Source organism: Chelonia mydas, chromosome 4 (genome assembly GCF_015237465.2).
Source record: "Chelonia mydas isolate rCheMyd1 chromosome 4, rCheMyd1.pri.v2, whole genome shotgun sequence".
Lineage (NCBI taxonomy): Eukaryota > Metazoa > Chordata > Testudines > Cheloniidae > Chelonia > Chelonia mydas.
The window spans coordinates 39,418,662-39,437,475 of NC_057852.1; the positions used below are offsets into that span (position 1 = coordinate 39,418,662).

Consider the following 18,814-nt stretch of genomic DNA (forward strand, 5'->3'; position numbering starts at 1 on the left):
TGGGCCAGTGGCAGCGGTGGGGGGGCAGCTCTGGGCTCCGGTGGAGGAGGGCTTGGCTCGGGAGGAGGGGGTAGGGCTGGGAGCTAGCCTCCCCCAGCCGGCAGTTCACATGCCACCCATGCTGCATGGGTGTGTGGGATTTTGAAAAAAGGCATGAAAATTATGGGATATACATGACATTATGCGATGGAGACTGTGTCACGCTGGGAAGTTGACCCCTTGAGCCCAGTCACCTTGTGTAACTCATTTCTGCCCCACCATGCATTGCCAACATTTCCCAAAAGACAATGCACTTGACGGTGGTAGGTGCACGCTGGGTTACCTACTCATTGTGCACCTGGTGAGCATGTGCAGCACTGACACAAGGAGCCAAGTACGGACGTGCACAAGAGGTATACTAACTGTGGCAGCTTTACGCCAACATAACTTGCGTCGACCAAAGTTTGTAGTACAGAAATAGTCTAGGCAGACTACCAGTATTACACAGTGATACCTCTGAAAATAAAATACCTTAAATGATGGACTTGCAAAAGTTTAAATACCATATTTCACATAATGCTAATGTAAACCTGAATTGTTTAATATAAGCATCATCTGACTAAACTGTTCTGCCACATCAGTAGAAGCTATTGTATATGGAAAGTGTTCAGCATGTTACTTTAGTATAAGAGGTTGAAGATCTTGTGCATTCGGTAGTTTGGCATATCCATTAAGAACATTGTAACATTACATGCCATTCATCATTGGATTATATATTTACATGCTTGTGAGCAATGGTGGATGAACCTTCTTGAACCCAAAAACTTTCATATAGTAACATTTAATTGCTAAATATCTAAAAACCTGATCAATAGGGCAACAGAGCCACCCAATGGCCAGAAACTGTTGTTCGTACTTAGCAAAGTACCACCAACACTTTCAGGAATATTTCTAAATTGAATATGTTTCAGAGTAGCAGCCGTGTTAGTCTGTGTTCGCAAAAAGAAAAGGAGTACTAGTGGCAAAAAGGAGTACTAGTACTCCTTTTCTTTTTTCTAAATTGAATATGAACACAGAATTTCAATGAGATCAAAGGTAGAAAATTTTCAGCGAGTGAGTTAGACTTACTCTTTGATCATTTTTTATTCCCCTAATCTTCTTTTACATTTTCAACTTTCTGTCACAACAATCCTTTGCCTCTTCACATTATTGACCAAACAAACTGAGGCCTAACATGCAATCCAACGGCATTTCTTTATTGTCTGTAATAAAATGCAATAACTTTTGAATGCCACATCTGAACAATTTCAAAATGTCAGAGAATGATCTAGTCATCAGTGGCCAGAACTCTATTGATTTTGATGAAAATCAGAAAAAACAAATGGGAGAAATGGAGGACACATGGATCTCGTGGTACCTGGTTTGCAGAGCTACCAGCTTCAACCACTTCTGCAATTGTCTAAAAATGAAATAACTGGTTGGCAGCCATTAACACATTCCATCATAACAACACCCCAATCTCAGTTTTGCTGATCAACCCAATAAACTTTAAAAATACTGACATCCTGAAAGAGAAAGAAAAGAAAGGAGAAATTAAAAATACATCTGATGGGAAGAAGGGAGAATGGGGAGGCAAGGGGAGAGCGAAATAGGGACATACACAAGAGCTCCTGGCTTAGGGGAGGAGACAGGGAGACACAGAGCCCCTGGTATGGGAAGAAGGGAGGAACACAGAACCTCTGGCAGGGGGCAGAATGGGGGACCCAGGTATGGGAGGGAGAGGAAATGGGTGGAAAGGGGGTGCACAAAGAGCCTTTGGTATGGGAGAGAAGCACTGGGGTAATGCAGGAATAGGAGGCACAAAGAATCCCTTGCTATGGGAAAATGGGGAACCCTGATATGGGGGAATGGGGAGGCATGGGGGAGAAAGCAGAATGAGAATGCACACATTTCCCCTGGTATGGGGAGAGGGGGAATTATGGGGCAGTCCGGACCCCTGGTGAATGGGGGGTCCTGCTATGGAAGGAAACAGGGAGGGAGAAATGAGGGAAAGGGGGCCAAGGGGGGACACACAAAATCCATGGCATGACCAAAAGGGGTCCTGAAACAACACACAGGGAGTTTCTGGAGGATTGGCAATGGAGGAATGCAAGGTTCCCCGAGGTCTGTGCAATACACTCAGCCTATGGACAACGTGTGCAACTCCTGAGGATACATAAGCACCCTAGGGGCTTCTATATCTTGAACTGGCTGTTGTGCCCCAGGAACCATTGGGCAGCTGCATAGGAGAGCCAAGCTTTCACAGAATCATAGAATATCAGGGTTGGAAGGGACCTCAGGGCCCTGCTCAAATCCCCAATTTTTGCCCCCAATCCCTAAATGGCCCTCTCAAGGATTGAACTCACAACCCTGGGTTTAGCAGGCCAATATCTCAAACCACTGAGCTATCCCTCCCCCCAGAAGTTGCTCCGGACCAATGCAGATAACACACAGGCGCGCGCGCGCACACACAGGACGGAATTCGGGTGCAGCCGGTGTATCAGTAACGTTCAGCTAAGTGTGCACAGAGCACGCGGCAACCTCCCCGGCTGCGACCCCGCGCGGTTGACAGGGAACCACCAGGGTCTTTTCTCGCGCGCTCCCTCCTCCAGCCGCGCGCGAGGTAGGCCCCGAACAGGACAGCTCGCACCTGCGCAGTCGCAGCGCGGAGAAGAAGGGGGAACTCGCGCCCGCCAGGAGCGACAGCCCCTAGCCCACGGGGAGGGGCCAGGGCGCAGCCACGCCCCCCTCACACACGCCGGAAGTACGCCTTGCCGGAAGGGGCGGGGTTGCTGCCTTGGCGAGAGAGAGCCGCGTGGCGGGCGGCCACGGGCGCGCTTGCTCTAGCTGAGGAAGGGCAGCGGTAGCCGCTCGGTTGGGGTTGGGAGCGACGTTCCCTCCGTGCCGGAGAACGGGCCCCGTCTCGCTCCCAGCTACGGGGCTCAATTCTTCCGGCGCTCTGCTTGGCGCGCGCTCCCGCCTGGCCGAGGCCTGCCTTTCTGGCCGGCGCGTGGGTGCTCCACGCTCCGGGCGCGCGGCGCTGACCGCGGGCTGGGGCGCGGGAGGCGGAGAGGAGACCATGGCGCCGGGGTAGGGGGCGCTGGTGGCGTGGCCAGAGGCGGCGGCGGAGGAGGAGGCCGCCGCCTTTCCGGTAACGTGGCTCATTGTGTCCCTGCAGGTGGGGACCGGACCGGCGCGGAGCCGCCGCCGATGGGAGCGGGATGCAGCAGGTAGGAGCCGTCACGCCCGGGAGGAGGGAAATGTTGAGCTCCGGGCCCGCACCGCACTATCCACTCTCGTCTCCTCCGACGGTTCGGGAGCGAGTCAGGGCCTGCCGCCGCTGCTCTGGTACCGGCCGCCCCCGCGTGCCGCCAGCCGCAGGAGCGTCGGGTCCGTGTGGCGGCTGGCACCTACCGCGGGCCCTGGGCCTGGGCCCGGCCCCGGTGTGCGTGTGGGGTGGGGTTGTCTCGGTGCCGCCGATCGCATCAGTCCATGAATCCGTGGGACCTGCCTCCTGTGGCAGCTTCCCTTCCTAGCCATGGAAGAGCAGCGTCTTGCTTTTTGGCAAAGCTTTCACTATCTAATTGGTGAAAGTATCTGACTGGGGCAAGGAACACGTGTGTCATGTCCAAGCTCGGCAGTCACGTGCCTGGCTGATAGAGCCCAGCAATCCTCACTCCCTTCCGTCTCTGTGCTCTCTTCCAGGGTCCTAGCAGACTTGAGACCCAGGGCAACCATCTGTTGCCAGGTAAGTGCTTTGCTTTAAATCTGGGCTCGGAAGTGAGATGAAGTCTTGTAATTATTTAAAAAAAAAAAAAACAACCTGCTTGGTCTGGGGTTAAGACTGAAACTGATTTGCCCTGTGTTGAAGTTGGTATTAAAACAACTGGGTTAGACTTAACTGTCCCACAGTGTGGTGGTTTGGAATGTGTACCATAGTCAAGTACAGGCTGAAAAAAAATCCAAACCAAGATTAAAATAAGTAATTTGGGATAGAAGTCAATAAAAACTAGGGAAATTAAAAGCTGTGTCTATATACAAATCGTTTGATAAGAGTGCATTTGACTATTAATGCTCAGTGTCTTTACTACTAAAAGGAGTAGTCCTGTTCACATTTTAGCTTATTTTAGCCATTTCCTGTCCCTTCAGTGGGAGCCTAAATATGCTGCTCTTTTTGTATGTGTTTTGACGTATTGGATGTTTCCTGTATGTGTTCCAGGTAAACATTTCTGTGATTAAAAAGGTTATTGTGTTGTTTCAGACTGGTTAATAAAGGTGACCTCACACTGGGGAGGCTTTTAGAAAACGTACCTAAATTTTGTTGCTTCAGGACTACTTTTAATACTTGAAACTGGCTGGCATAACACAACACCTTAACAAAATCCGTAGTGCAAAATTAATCACAGATAGGAAAGTTGTACTGTGAACAAACTTTCTAGTCAATCCAGCAAGATAACTGTATTTATCTAATTTGATTGTAAACTTCAAAACTGCCTTTAAGTAAAGCATAGGATGTAGTGGTACTCTTTTTTAATCTTTGTTGTTGGAAGCACTTTCAGTTACTTCAAACTCTGTTTTTTGCAGGACAAACATTCCTAAGTTGTGACGACTTTGAAGAAGGTGGGGTAAACAACACAGCCAGACTTGTAGAAACTTGAAGTAAAACAAGTTTGCTCAAGGGCCATTTTAAAAAAAACAAAAAACCCCTTTTGATTGCTGGTTGGAAGGAGAGCCAGCGGTGAAAATTGTACTATTTGCTTTGGAAAGTGGTGCAACATCATAACCCAACCCAAGAAAGGCTGCAGCCAGCCAGCAACATGAGCCAGTGTTAAAAAAACCTGTCCAATAAATGCTAAAATCTGGTGTGTATGAGGGTAGTGAAAATTGGATTTTTTTGGATGGGTCCTAAAAACTTGAGATGCCATTTGGTTCATGAAGACTGTCTTTTCATAGTTCCACACACAGCCTCTTGGAAGCTGCAGTGCACTGCCTTTAGACTTCCATGCCAGCTGACTTAATGCAGCAGTGTGGCTGGCAATCAAGCAACTAAGTGGGTTGCTAGGACAAAAGCAAAAAAGAGTTTCTAAAGCTCGTGCTTCTGCTGCAAAAATCATAATCTTTCCTCATCTCCCTTCCACCTATTTAAATATGTATATATAGAATGTGTAACTTTTTAGGTTTAGGGAGAAATTAAAACTTTCACTGTTTTATTTCTTTCTCCTGCAAAAAACTAATTCTAAATATCTGACTTAATTTTATAACACCCCCAAATTTTTGTTGAATTGATTCCACTAACTATTTATAATCCAAATATTGGACAGATAACTTGAGATCATGTGCTGCATTTGTAAGTGGTGAAACTAGAAGGAACAAATAAAACTGCACTCCTCAGAACAGCCACAATTCTCATCTCAGAAATTAATGGTCCTTGGTAACTACAGAGGGAGAACCGCACCACTACAGATATTTAAAGTATTACATTCACAAAAATACTAAGCCATTTGAATAAAATACACTGATTACACAACTTCTTGTATATTCTTATTGCAAGTGTCATTCTTTCTTTCTTTAGCATTACTGCCAAGTAGGGCCATGTCTACACAAGGATTGCTGTTCCAGTATGGATATGTCAGTATAGTTTATACTGGCAAAAGCATAGTTTTGCTGCTGTCTCTGGTGGGGACTTATGCCAGCACAACTATGTTCTCAGATCACACCGCACTGATGTAGCTATGTCAGCAAAAGTTTATAGCGTAAACTTGACCTAATGCAGCTCATTGGTAAAGGATACTTCCAGAAAACTGAATGTGCCAATGCCTGCCAAAGTTATTTAGAAACTTTACAGAATGACGTAAGTCATGAAGAATATGGGGTGTGGTGGTTAAACAGATTTCCGTGAGAATATTGTAATTAAAGCCCTAGTCCTGAACGATAGTTGAGCACATTCCAGGCCCATAGTTAGTAGGTACTGAATAACTGAAGGGGAATACTTAGCTGCTTGTAACTTATCGTACATGTGAAACATATCAAAGGATAACTAATGTTAAGCTCTTAAATAGTCAAGGATTTCTCTTTTAGATTTCAAGGAGGTTCACCTAAATAATTCAGGAAACAGGGTTTTGTCGTGCTTTGTTTGGCGAGTCTTTATTTTTAATGAGCTGCTATTTTCCTTTTTTAAATTCCCATAACAGGCTGGGGGCTTTGCAAGAACAGTTTATAGCTTTAATTCATATGTCTGTTGTGCTTTTTACTAAAAGGCATTCTTTTGAATATCTACATTTTCCACAGATAAGTGAAAAGCTTGGTTGAACAGATACAACTGTACTGAAATGTTTTACAGTAGTTCCTTTTGAAAAGCAAAAAACACCAAATTATTGGTTATTTAACTTCTGTCTTTTAAAGTTTTGCCACAGGCTATTGAAGTATGCTCTATAAAGTAGCACATCTGCCGTATAAATGCTAGTGGTCCTTCAGTTACTACTCATCACTTTGTGTTTGAGCAATGCACGAATACTTCGTAAAGAAAAGAGCTTTAAACATTGGTGTCACTGTTAATTTGCTATTTTAAATTTAGCAGAAGAGCAGTTAAGTTTGTTTGGATTCCTAATTATGAGTTTTGAACTCAGTTTTTCACAATCAGACTGTTTTTAAAATGTGTAACTGAGCTAGGTCAAATAGAATGCTCTCTAACATTGGTATTCTAAGCAAATCCCTTAAAAGCATTTGTTCTTCCATGTGAGAATAAATGTTCTTAAAGCACAGCTATGGTACTTAAGCAGAACAAATGATAGTGTTAAAACAAATGGTTTATCTAGCTTGGAGCTGGGACTGTACACCCAAATTGGTAAATTTAAAATGGTTAATGGGTAGAATGCCTCATCTTCAGTAATTAAACTTTGAATAATCGTTCCTTAGTCCTTTTCGGGGGAGGGGTGCTGAGGGAAGTGCATGCACTACTACTTCCCATGGGTATTTCTTCCAAACTGTAATTACACCCACGTGATAACAGGTCACGGAGTTTACCAAAGTGTTATGTCGCTGTCCTGGGTAAATTGGAACCATGTGAATGCATAATTATGAGAATTTTATACTAATTTTGTGGGATATGCCTGTCTTCCACTTGTTCTAAGTGTACCTCTGTTGTGTATTGAAAGGGAGTTGAACATCTGTCGGTATCACTTTTTGTCTGATAGCATAACATCAATTTGTTAGCCAAAAAAAAAAAGCAAATATAAGGAGAAAACATCGTCACTGAGAGTACTGGCTCCTTCAACTCTGATGCTGGATCAACGGCCATCTACAGAGAAGCAGAAATTCATGGGGTGGTAGGTTCTCATTTTTAGCTGCTTCTATGTGTGGGGAAAAAACACCTGAACAAGCAGCTGTAACAAACAGGAAGGGGATTTTCAAAATACCCAGAAAATTTAAGGGGTGGGTTTGATGGTTGGTCACCTGAGGGCAGGGCAGTAGAGTTAAGTGATGACCAGAGTGGCTAGAACAGGCATTGTGGGACACTTCTGGAGGCCGGTCAGAGCACATTAATAGGCCAGGGCGTCCACACTGGCACTGTGGTGCTCTAGCGGGGGTGCATCAAACATCATTCCACTCGCTGAGGTGGATTACCAGGAGCGCTCTAGCCATGGAGTCAGTGCACTACATGTGCCTTGCCAGCGTGGACGCATTGTGAGGTAGGGCCCGCTTTAATGCGCTCTAACAAGTGTAGCCGTGGCCAAAGAAACCAGGAAATCTTCCTCCACTAGGGGTTGCTGCTGCAGAGGAGAGAAAGCAAGATGCCCTTGGACTTGATCTGTCAAGTACCAACTGCAGCTGCTCTGGGAGAAATTTGGAAAGTGCTATGGGGACAAATTCTTGAGTAGGACTAGAACATGCAGGACAGATGACTGGCTTGACTAGGTATCACATCCTATGACAGGAACCAGACAGCTAGGCAACATACGCAAGGAGTGTGGTGGAAGTGAAATGGGGCTGAGACAGCTTTTGCTGAGCTCCGACAGCAAAACATTGGGGGGGGACTAGAACTACAGTACAGGGATGTATCTAAGGAAGAACACATCAAAGGAAAAATGCCTAAGCACTTTTCCTACTTCTCATGTAGAAATACCTTGATAAATAAGTGTACAAATATAAAGATTATTAAGAGGGGCTGTCAGTGACCAGTATTAAGATGTAGCACAGGCTGAGAAATCTTGAGCACCTCAATAAAGGCAAGCTTTAGGGGTTTGTAAATAGCTAATTTGTTCTATTTAAAAACTATCAGGTGAAGGTATTGTGCAGGGGTGTTCTGTTTAGTGCAAGTATAAGCTACAGGGTAATAGCAAGCTAATGGGATGCCATTAGGTCTGGTCTGAATCAAAGATCTGGTGAGATGAGTAGATGTTTATAAATGGGGGGGGGGGGGATGTTGCAAATAATTGAGCTTGGGGAAAGAATATGCAGAGATTGGAGAAGAAAATAGTTTTTTTTCCTAACATTTGTGAACAATGCTGATATATTTTAGGGAAGTAAATACATTGCTTTGTTACTCTATTTGCATTTGGGGATTTTAATACCAAAAGACACTTAGGCCTGCAACTGGTTACACTAAGACATGTAATCATTCAATCATCATGGACCTGTTGTCTGGAATTTATGGTAGTCAGTCCTTGAAAATTATATAAAGCCCTCCTGGCTCAAGTACTATTACTAAATCTTTACTGTCCAACATTTTATGACATAGTTTCAATGTTTTGTAAAATTTCACAATTGAGGACCCCAACTTTCTGATACTCTGCAAGCTGTGGGCTTCACAATCATTTATTTCTGATTACCATTTTTGTCTTCGTTTTAACAGTTTCAGTGGCAGTTACTCTGCTATTCAGAGCCAACATCTGCTTTCATACCCTCTGAAAATTTAGTCTTAAGATTCCAAGCAGCTTACAAATATTTATATCTAACTCCAGAGCTTGATCAGATGTTTTTTTTCACTTGGATGTCAGCGTAACTAATGATATTTTTATGGCTGCTATCTTGTAATGTGACAGCACTAATAACCTCGCCTATGGGTGAGTATAAATAATTCAAGGACTCATACATTTTTCCAAGCACTGGTTCTGCACTTCATCACTGAGAAGAAAAATGTTTTAATTCATGACAGCACTGTTACGTTTAAAATAAACTTTATATTGAAAGATTCTCTCATGGACCAACAAGCACATAGTCCGTCTCTGTACAGAACTGCTGAAACTATATCTAGAAGCCTGTGTCTAATTGATGATATCTGAAAGGATGTTGACAAATTAGATTAAAATGCATAGAATAATAAAAAGCATTGAGGGGTTGGAGAAGCTGGGGGGGGGGGATTCAAATACTACATGCAGCTGGACCTAAAGCAATGTTTCTGAAAATGTGGGGCACATCCCACAGGTGGTCAGGGTGGAAAATATATAAATTGAGTTATTGGCCTTTAACAATGCATGATGGTGTTGAAGGGGAGAGTGAATGGTTTCATTTTTGTTGAAGAGGGGTCAGCTTTCAGAAATCTGGGAAATGTTGACTCAAAGGGTGTTTACTAGAATACATCAAAGTAAACTAACTTTTGTCGCTGTAATTCTCACTAGTAAAAGTAATGATGGAAAGTAGGATACATATCTCAAGCTTGTCACTGTAATCTCATCGCCTATGATAAAATGCCCCAAGTCTTGTCTGTGGCTTCCACCATTGCTTACGCTAGTGATGCATTATGGCTATGAAATGGAGTAATAGCGACAAGGTTCTAATATTTTTAAGTCAGAGTTGAAAATGGTAAGACCAAAAGTGTGCAAAACATTGGAGAGTATATTGTAGTTAGCAATCCTGCATTGGCAGAGGTATTTATCTCAGGTCTGTATTGTTTCTTAATTTCTATCAATATAGCAAGACTTGTTTAGCTGGTTCATTCTAGATTCCAGAAGAAAATTCCGCTCAGTGATTATTCCCTAAAAAAAAATTGTCTGGATATGAAAAGCTTTGGCAAAAACTGATCCACAAAATTCTTCAAAATACACTTTTCCGCCTATTAAAATTCATACCATTGTTAGCTGATTAAATATAGTGTGGCACACTTCCTATATTGAAGTTTGTACATAAATTATTATATACATTGACTTTTACCTATGAAGAGGGGTTCTAATAAATGTGGCAGCTTTTATTATACCAGTTGACACTGTACAGGTTCACTGAAAAAAATATAAAGTAGTAAAACATAAGCCAACTCCATTTACTTCAGATAAAAATGGCATGTTGTCTGGATAAAATTTTAGTGCAACTTTTTAAAATCTAGTTCGGCAGTTCTCAGACTAGCAACCTGAGGATCCCCATTTTGATTGAAAATTTTTTGCAGACCCCCAAGCCCACCGCTCACCTCCAAGCCCTGCCCCCACTCTACTGCTTTCCCCAAGGTCCCACCCCTGCCCCTCCTCTTCCCTCTCCTAAGTGTGCCCCATCCCTGCTCCTCCCCCTCCCTCCCACGGCTGTGCAGGAGGTGCTGGGAGGAGGAGTTGATCAGAGCCCATGGAGCCCCACGGGTATGCAGACCCCAGTTTGAGAAATGATGATCTAGTTAATTACTGAAGTCAAGCTTCTCATGAAAAGAGCCCAGTAAGCAAAAACTAATGGACTGCTAAGAAATCTAAATGGATACTACTCTACTACATGATGATTTTTCTTAAATTCTCCAAATCTGATTCTTGGTGATCCGGGTTCTAAAAATCAGACAGTTCCACATCCCCACCCCAACACCTTTCTTTCCTAGCTTATTGCGCTTTATAATCTACTTCACTACAAAATTCTCAAAGCAATGCACCCTGTATGGCAAGGGTTCTATGACACAGATTTTTTTTTGTTAGATTTTCCTCCCTTTCATTTAGCAGATTCACTTTAGTTATTTTAAACAACAAAGATTTGTGTATATAAGCAATGAAATGTTAATAACTTCAGATTGCATCATCTGATTGTTTCAGATAACAGCAGGCTCTCCAGATGTTGAACCCAATATATTTATTTGCATTTCTAACATACAGTGTTTTATATTCTCCAAATAGTGCAAAATTACAGAAAGTTGTACAAATAGTGTATAAACGCATCTGATTATACTAATATAGCACCAATTCCAACAAGATGTTTAAATTGGGAATGGCCCTTTAAAACACATTCATTGCCATTAAATTGAGGGCCAAGTCTGAATAAGAATTAAATCACATGTAGGGAGTCTACAATATTGCCACAACTCTTTTGCATGCTAACTAAGGTGTGAAATTGGATAATAGTAACAGAACTGAACGTGTACATGGATACATACAGACATGAGTGTAACACTTAGTTACATATCTATCAAATATTAGTACAAGCATTGCATTTTGTGCACAAAAGGCCACAACACATTGTCACAACTGGAATTTCCAGAGTCGGGAAGGGAACCACATACTATTAAATAGTAGTTACTTGTCACAATATTGTACAATCACACATTGGCAATTTGATGACATTGAATGGCCACATTTCACACACTTGAATGTTCCTTGGCCTACAGAGGTTTCATTACATCTTTTAAAAAGTGATAGTTTGTCAAAGATGTCATGAGCAAAGAAAATATTTGTGTATAACAATTTAGAATGCCCTAATGGGCATCCCATGCATCCTAGAAATAGCACAAGTTTCATGTTTGTTTATCTTGAATAATTTTGAGACCACTAACAAAGAAAGGTTAGTATAACAATGTAATAATGCAGTGACTATTCCTTATGGACTAATTTATAATTTTGCATCATTAATACTTGTATTGCCACAGCAATAAGGGTTGCTTTTTTCACTGTGAAATACTTTTTATAGTGTTTAATCATAGGTTTCTATAGTCTTGAGAGTAGTATTTATTAGAGAATCAGCTGAGGAAACACAGGTGTGAATGAATTTTTTGGGGGTAGAGGACTAAGAAAACTGGCTATTATATTATTTTTTAGTCATGCATTGTGAAAAGAAAAATCTTAGAATTTGAAAGGACTAACCTGTAGTCATTTGGCTTTGGGCTCTAATTTTTTTTCTCATGTCATAAATGTAATATGAACAAGCTGATTAGGAATTGGATGAACTATCTGCAAGAAAATATGTTGCAGGTATTGGTATTATGTAGCTGCCAGACTGGACCTACAATGGGTGTGCATGAATGGACTTTGAATCTGTCTGCTCTTGAGCAGCCATGTTTGCCTGTGCGGTTTTCATTATTGCCGTTGCATCAGCCAGGAGAGTAAGTGAATTGAATGCCCTTGTGGCTGACTCACATTTTTAACTTCTTTTCATAAGGACAAGGTAGTTCTCAGTGGATTAAACAATGTACTGCTGAGTTCTACACATTGGCAAAAGTCCCTGTACCTGCTGCAATCCAACAGCATTTCATTACAGCTCTGGCTACTTCCTTTGCCTTAGGCAGGTGGCAGATGCTGAAATTTGCAAAGCTGCAACCTGGACTTAGGTGTATACTTTCACTTGGCACTGTGGTCTGGACTTGGCTTCTAGCCTGGATGCCAGATTTGGCAAGGGGGTGCCTCAATCTATTCAACTAGGAATTTGTTTCTGCCTCCAGGTTAGTTTCAGCACTGCTTATCAGTCTATCCTGTAAGTGGGAATATGCAGAACCACTCAAAGAAGAAATGAAGGTTACTTAAGTGTATCTGGAGTTCAAGATGGGTTTGTGTATTCATGCTTCCTACCTTCCCTTCTCTGACAGAGTCCTTGTTATTCCGTGTCTCTTGCTTTGCAGTGGAAGGACCTGAGGTGGTGAGGACACTCCACCCCCCTTATAGCCTCGCTTTCAGTGTGTTGTGATGCTGAGGGGAGGGGTGAGGGATACAGGAGCACTCTGGCTCAGTGGTTCCCAATATTTTCTTTGCCATGACACACCTCGAGCTCTACGGGCTCTTCCCCTCACCTTGTGGCTACAGCAGGGAAGGGGAGGGACAGAGAAGTGAACCCCTTGCTCACACAGGAGCAGGAGATTGAGCTCTGATTGGTTGCTCCGTCCCTGGAGGAGGCAGGGCAGTGAGGGAGACAGCCAACTAGAAGGTGGCTTTCCCCCATGACCTCACACGTACTTTTTCAAAAAATTCTGCGGCACACCTGTTTGAGCATGGTGGCACATCAGTGTGCTCTGGCACACAGGTTGGGAAACACTGCTCCAGCTGACACTGTTGGAAGAGGTGTTTGCTGTAAGGCACCACAAGGCAGTGAGTACCTGTAAGTGTGGAGTACCTATAAGTGTGAATATGCAGACCCATCTCAAAGAACTCCTATTATAGGTAAGTAACCTTCATTTTTATTCAAGGAAAATGTTTGGCTTATTCTGTATCCTTTAGGCCAGTGCTTTTGGTGCATCCATAGTTAGTAGTGGATGTCAGGATAGGACAATGTAATTCTCACCAAAAATAGCATGTGCCCTGTTTTTTGGCATTTCTTTAAATGAAGATACTCTGTGTTTCAGAAATTCAAATATGCCCCTACCTCCCCCACCCCCTTTTATTTTTTAATCTGGCACACGTAGGTGTACAGGGCACTTTATTTGCAGGAATTTTACTCTACCTTGCTGCACTGACCAGTTGTACTTGGACATTGTGCATTATTCGGGGAGTGGGGGACGCTAACCTGTGTGGACATTTGTTCTGAAGAATTGGGTTTTAATTATTGGCAGGTCTTGCAATCAAACTGCTCTAGCGAAGGGTGTAGACCTACTGTGTTACTAAGAATGATCCAGTGACAAATGTGACCTGTGCATGCAAAGCCTGTGCTGCGCTTAAACCTGAAACATAGATGAGACGGAATAGAAGGACAATGCCTTTTTTTAAAATTAGAGGAGTTCTAAATGGGGCAACCATCGACCTAAATAGGTTACTCTGGAAGTGCGGATTAGAAGTTATTCTGGGAGGAACCTGAAGCATAAATGCCAGTGCAGTCTTCTCGTGGGGAGTAACTAGTCTACTGAACTCTCAAATTGTCCCAATCCAATATTGGAGTAAAATGTTGGCCCCTTTTCCCCTCCAACTTTATGTATATTGCATTTTTCCATACAAATATAAACTTTTGCTCAACATGAAGGAAATTTCACATTAATCTGTAACTGTACAAGTAGTGTGAATATGCATCCTTGATTCAACAAAAATAAAAACATGCAAAACAGAAGAATGTGTCCATTTCCCACCCAGTGTGGGCCCCAGCTGTGCATTGGCTGTGCTGTTCAAGCTGCCCCGTCTGACTCAGAAACTTCCTTTTATTAATGCTTACTGTTTCTGAGTCGGGATGATCACAATTTGGTCACACTTTTTATCCAGGGTACAAAGGATGAGACTTTGGTATAGACACCTGGAGAGTCTTTGATTGCACAGCCATAACCCCAGGAAGTAACCCCATACACAACCCAGCTTTCGCCTGGACGTTCACACATGAGTGGTCCACCACTGTCTCCCTGACAACTGTCCACATGTTTCTGTTCTTGGAGGTTTCCAGCACAGAGCATCCTCCCTGTGAACCTTCGCTTATAACGCTCTTCACAAAGTCTCTTAGGAAGTAGGGGGATGGCAGCTTGTTGTAATGTTCTTGAATAGGCCCTTCCTGTAAAGAAAGGCCAAATAACTGGTATTGAGAGACTTACGATCACCAAATCAGGTATGATTTAACTGCATTTATTAATGTGACTTAAATATTGCTATACAGTGTTACAGCATTAATTAAAAAAGGTGAAAAGGATGCAGACCTCAACTCCCTCAAAAGACTGCAACTTGTAAGAAAGACATTTGGTTTAGCAGCACTTGTATCACAGATACTTCACAAGACAGGATTTTTTTGTTACATTTTAGGTAATTGATTCTACAAAAATATACGATGTAATACTTAAATGTAGTGGGAAAGCTATTCTTAGATAGTTTGAATGGCTATGCGGCTATTGGCAGAAGGGATTTTCATCTCTAGGTCACTGTTCAAAGCCACCTTATTTGGTAATGATCAGAAGTCTTTATCATCTAGCAAGCTACTCGGTGTTAATATATCAAATGGAGTTCATGCTTTCAGTCTGGTTCCTAGTAAACAGTTGGCCAACTATAAATCTGCTCTTACAAAAAATTACCATCACTATGCGATAAGTCTCCTTGAGAAACTAAAGTCAATGAGACCATTCTACCCTTTTCTCCCAAGAAATGATTCCTCAAGGTTTCAATTGAGAGACAAGGTAGAGAAGTTAGCACTGTCACTGCATAAATAGACTTCAGAGTTGTCAGTCTAGCACCTTTCATAAATATCACACTTAATTAAACAAAAGTTCTGTCTCAAATCTCAGTGTTGTTTCAACATATTTTCAGTCTCCTTTTGTCAAAATAAAATACTGGTCTCTAATAAAGTTCATTCAGAAGGAACTAGATTGTTGTGTAGGCTGAACATTTTTGAATGTTTGGTGCAGTAAGTAGCGGCAAATCTTCAAATTCAATAATTTCAAAAGATTTTTTTTAATGTAAATATATATGTGTTTGAATTTTTGGAATAGCCCAAATGGTTATTTCACTTTAGAAGTAGAGGTCCAAGTAAGATTCCATATTTTAAGTCATTTGAATATTTTTTCTGTAACACATCATAAAAACTCATCTCATGCCTCATGATTCTCTCTCTCAGTTGAAAAAAGTGACAACAGCAGCATTTTTTGTTTTTAAAAAATCCTTAATTACCCTTGTATAACAAACTTGATTGCAGAGAACATTTAAAATCTCAGTAAATGTTGCAATGATGTAATTTATTGCATTTAAAGTAAGTTTTGAAGTAGCTAGTATTTCCATTTAAATAGAAGTTCTAAATTTAGTGGTACTATTTCAGAGCTCTTATACAGTGAATTACTTAAAACACTAAGAGGTGTGGGGTTTTTTTGTAAAACACATACAGTACTGAAAACCTTTCTTCCCAGTTTTTAGTTCTCCGTATTTTCAGTATGCTCTCATAGATATGTGTGCATACATGCACACAGATTAATTAATGTAAAAAGAGAGAACTGATATTTAACCACATTTTCTTGCCAATTTTAATGAGTCAGAAGATTAAAGGATTAAAAAGTTGGCTTCTTTTTGCACTGTCGTGAACCCAATAAAAACATAAAAGTAAAACATGGTTATTAATTTACAAAGGAACAGAGCCCTCTGGAGAAGAAACTCCTTCCGCACTCAGTAAAGTAACAGGACCTGCTAGTTATCCAAGTTTGATTGTAAATGTGCTTTGCCTCCCCTGCGTCTTCAGTAGGATCTTCTTTCACTCAAATCTAGCTGCTGAAATTTGGGATTTGGAAAATGGCAGTGGCAGCAATAGAGGAGAAAGAAAGTGCGCTTGATTCTCCGTTACATACGTGCTGTGGCCATTTTTCATTTGATATCCTGGTGTCACTTAAATAAATCAGTAAAAGCATTTCTGGTCCTCATTAATAAGACTAAATATGGCAGAGCTGGTATTGTGTTTTTAAAGGGGTGTGAATGTGTGGGCTCCCATTTGATAGGAGGCTGTAGGAGTGAGTGGATGATTTAACAGTACCATTTAATGTCATTCATTGTACAGTCTGGGAGAGTGAAGAGACAAGGTTAGTGACAGCTCCACTCTTCTTTTTTTTTTTTAAGCGCAAACTAAATTAAAAGAAACTAGTGCTTTTATTCCTCTACAATGATGGAGGGGCTGAGGGAGAGAACAAGCAAACAAAAGCTTTTCTCCTATTTTAAAATGAGGGAACCCGGTACAGTCATTCCACCTTGAATGTTAGAAATAGCAAATTAAACAATTGGTTAAGAAATAGTCAATCTTTGTTGTGGGTGAGGCAGAGGAAAATTTGGGTGTATTAATATATAAATCACTCTCACCTGTGTCACCCCACCCAGTGATGTAACAGCTGGGGGCAGTTTTCTGTGGCCGCTCTCGCCTCAGTGGCAAACATGCAGGTAAGACATGGGTGCTGAATCTGGCACACTGTTCTTCTGGTCCCCGCAACCTCACTAGCGCAATGTCATAGTCGTTGCTGTCAGGCCTGTATTCTTTGTGCAGCACGATCTGTTGGACTCCAATTTCCTCCTCATACTCCTCAGGAACCAGCGTGTGATAATCCCCAACTCGCACGGCATAGTTCCGAGTATTGTTGCCATACCTGAGGATGAGACCAGGGCTCACATCACACAAATTCGCAACCTAAATAGACAACCAACTGACCAAAGTGTCTCTTTACTAATCATATAGATGACAATGCTAAAGTAGTTTTATTAGTGGTAAACCCAATTATCTCAACAATGGTTATGTGAAATTCAGAAGTGTCTTGAAATTCCAAAGGGTGCATTCTCCTTGCTTTGAGCCATACAGATAATGAAAGTTTCCTGTATTCATTTTTAGAGTAGACAATTATTTTAAAAGAACAAGCAGGGACCAATAAAACCTAAAATAATTATGAGTAATACAAACATCCAATATAAAACCACCAGTAAAGACTAAACAGTACTGCAATACTCCCAAATAAACTCATGAAAGGAAAACAACTGTAAAATTCAGCCTTGAATGAAGAAAATGTTGATTAATACTAAACACTTTTTTGGCGGACACCTGAGCATGAAGGCCTCTACGCATCTGAACTAAAGTTATACTAATGAAAGAGCAGTGGAAAAATTATAGAAGGCAGGAAGGACCCATGTCCCCAGATACCTGAAGGCTGTTCAAGCACAGGCAGCTGCTTGTGTGGGATATCCCACACCTGATCATGATTGTTGATATCTGTTTACTACTGTTGAGGGTTAGGACTTACAGGGCTATTTCCAGAAAAAGAAAACTAGTTAGGCTGGGGAAGTGTTGGGTTTTTTAATTATTTTTTTAACCCTAATCTAAAATCACACGGCCTTTTGACTCTCTTCCTGAGAAGTCCCTTTTATAGTAAATAGATAACTAGGACATGTAATAGTTCAACATAAATGTGTAAAAATATCAGGCAGAGATTTCTCAAAACTCTCTCCACATACCCTCTATTCCACTTGGAAATTTTCATGCCCTCCAGGGTCTCACTGTTTCCTGGGTGTACTTAGCTTTGCTCAAGAGTAGGCAGGAAAAGGCTGAGTCCCTCAGGCTGGTCCTGAGCAGCATATAGTCATAGAACTGAGTATCTGTTATCATTAGAGCTGGGCAGGAAAAGGTTTTCTTGTTCTGCAAAAGATTTTGAGATTTCAAATGTTTTCCTGTTCTTCAGTGGGATATATCAGACTTTTCAAAATGTTTTGATTGATAGAAACATCTACCCAAGATAGCTGGTGGTTAAGGAACTCAGCTAGAATGTGAGAAACCTAGGGTCAAGTCAGGCAGAGCAGGGACTTGAATTTAGGACTTCCACATCCCAGATGTGTAGCCCTAATTACCAGGTCGTCAGCTATTCTGGGATCTCCTTCTCTGGTTTTGAGTGGAAATTCCATCCTGGACCTGATAAATTAGTCAAAACTGATACATTCCCAGGAAAAGTTGCAATGGATCAGCATTTTCTGATGAAATAATCAAAAATTTCCTGACCAGCTCTAATTCTAAATTCAGGCAGCTTTCCTGGCCTTCCCCATAAAATGACATGTTATAGGGTCAAATTCTACAGGCCTCATTCACTTCTTACTCAAGAAAAACTTGTACTGTTTGTGGAATTCAGTGGGAGTTTAACCTGGGTAAAAACTTAGAAGTCCAGCAGGATATGGCCCAATATATTTATTACGTTTTGCTCTAATTAAGCAGGAAGAATTAT

The 18,814-nt window shown here is 41.8% G+C and overlaps 1 protein-coding gene, 1 long non-coding RNA gene and 1 other non-coding gene across 5 annotated transcripts in view; 2 read left to right on the top strand and 1 right to left on the bottom strand.

Annotated features, from left to right (window-relative positions):
* The first annotated feature begins 2,784 nt into the window (after nucleotides 1–2,784).
* Nucleotides 2,785–5,545, top strand: LOC114022376. The gene is made up of 3 exons (XR_005225110.2): nucleotides 2,785–3,248; nucleotides 3,724–3,766; nucleotides 4,603–5,545. It is a non-coding gene; the product is annotated as an uncharacterized LOC114022376 (long non-coding RNA).
* Nucleotides 3,507–3,637, top strand: LOC114022499. Its single transcript, XR_003566582.1, has one exon. It is a non-coding gene; the product is annotated as a small nucleolar RNA SNORA24 (small nucleolar RNA).
* A 5,492-nt stretch (nucleotides 5,546–11,037) lies between the features above and the next one.
* Nucleotides 11,038–18,814, bottom strand: part of PRSS12 (serine protease 12) — a 66,308-nt gene continuing 58,531 nt past the window's right edge. For all 3 annotated transcript variants that reach the window (XM_007054444.4, XM_027833945.3, XM_027833941.3), the window contains 2 exons: nucleotides 16,920–17,200; nucleotides 11,038–14,649 (listed from right to left, as the gene is read on the bottom strand). In XM_007054444.4, coding sequence (XP_007054506.2) covers nucleotides 14,342–14,649; nucleotides 16,920–17,200 — 589 coding nt within the window. In that variant the 3' untranslated portion in view covers nucleotides 11,038–14,341. The remainder of the gene's footprint in view (nucleotides 14,650–16,919; nucleotides 17,201–18,814) is intronic.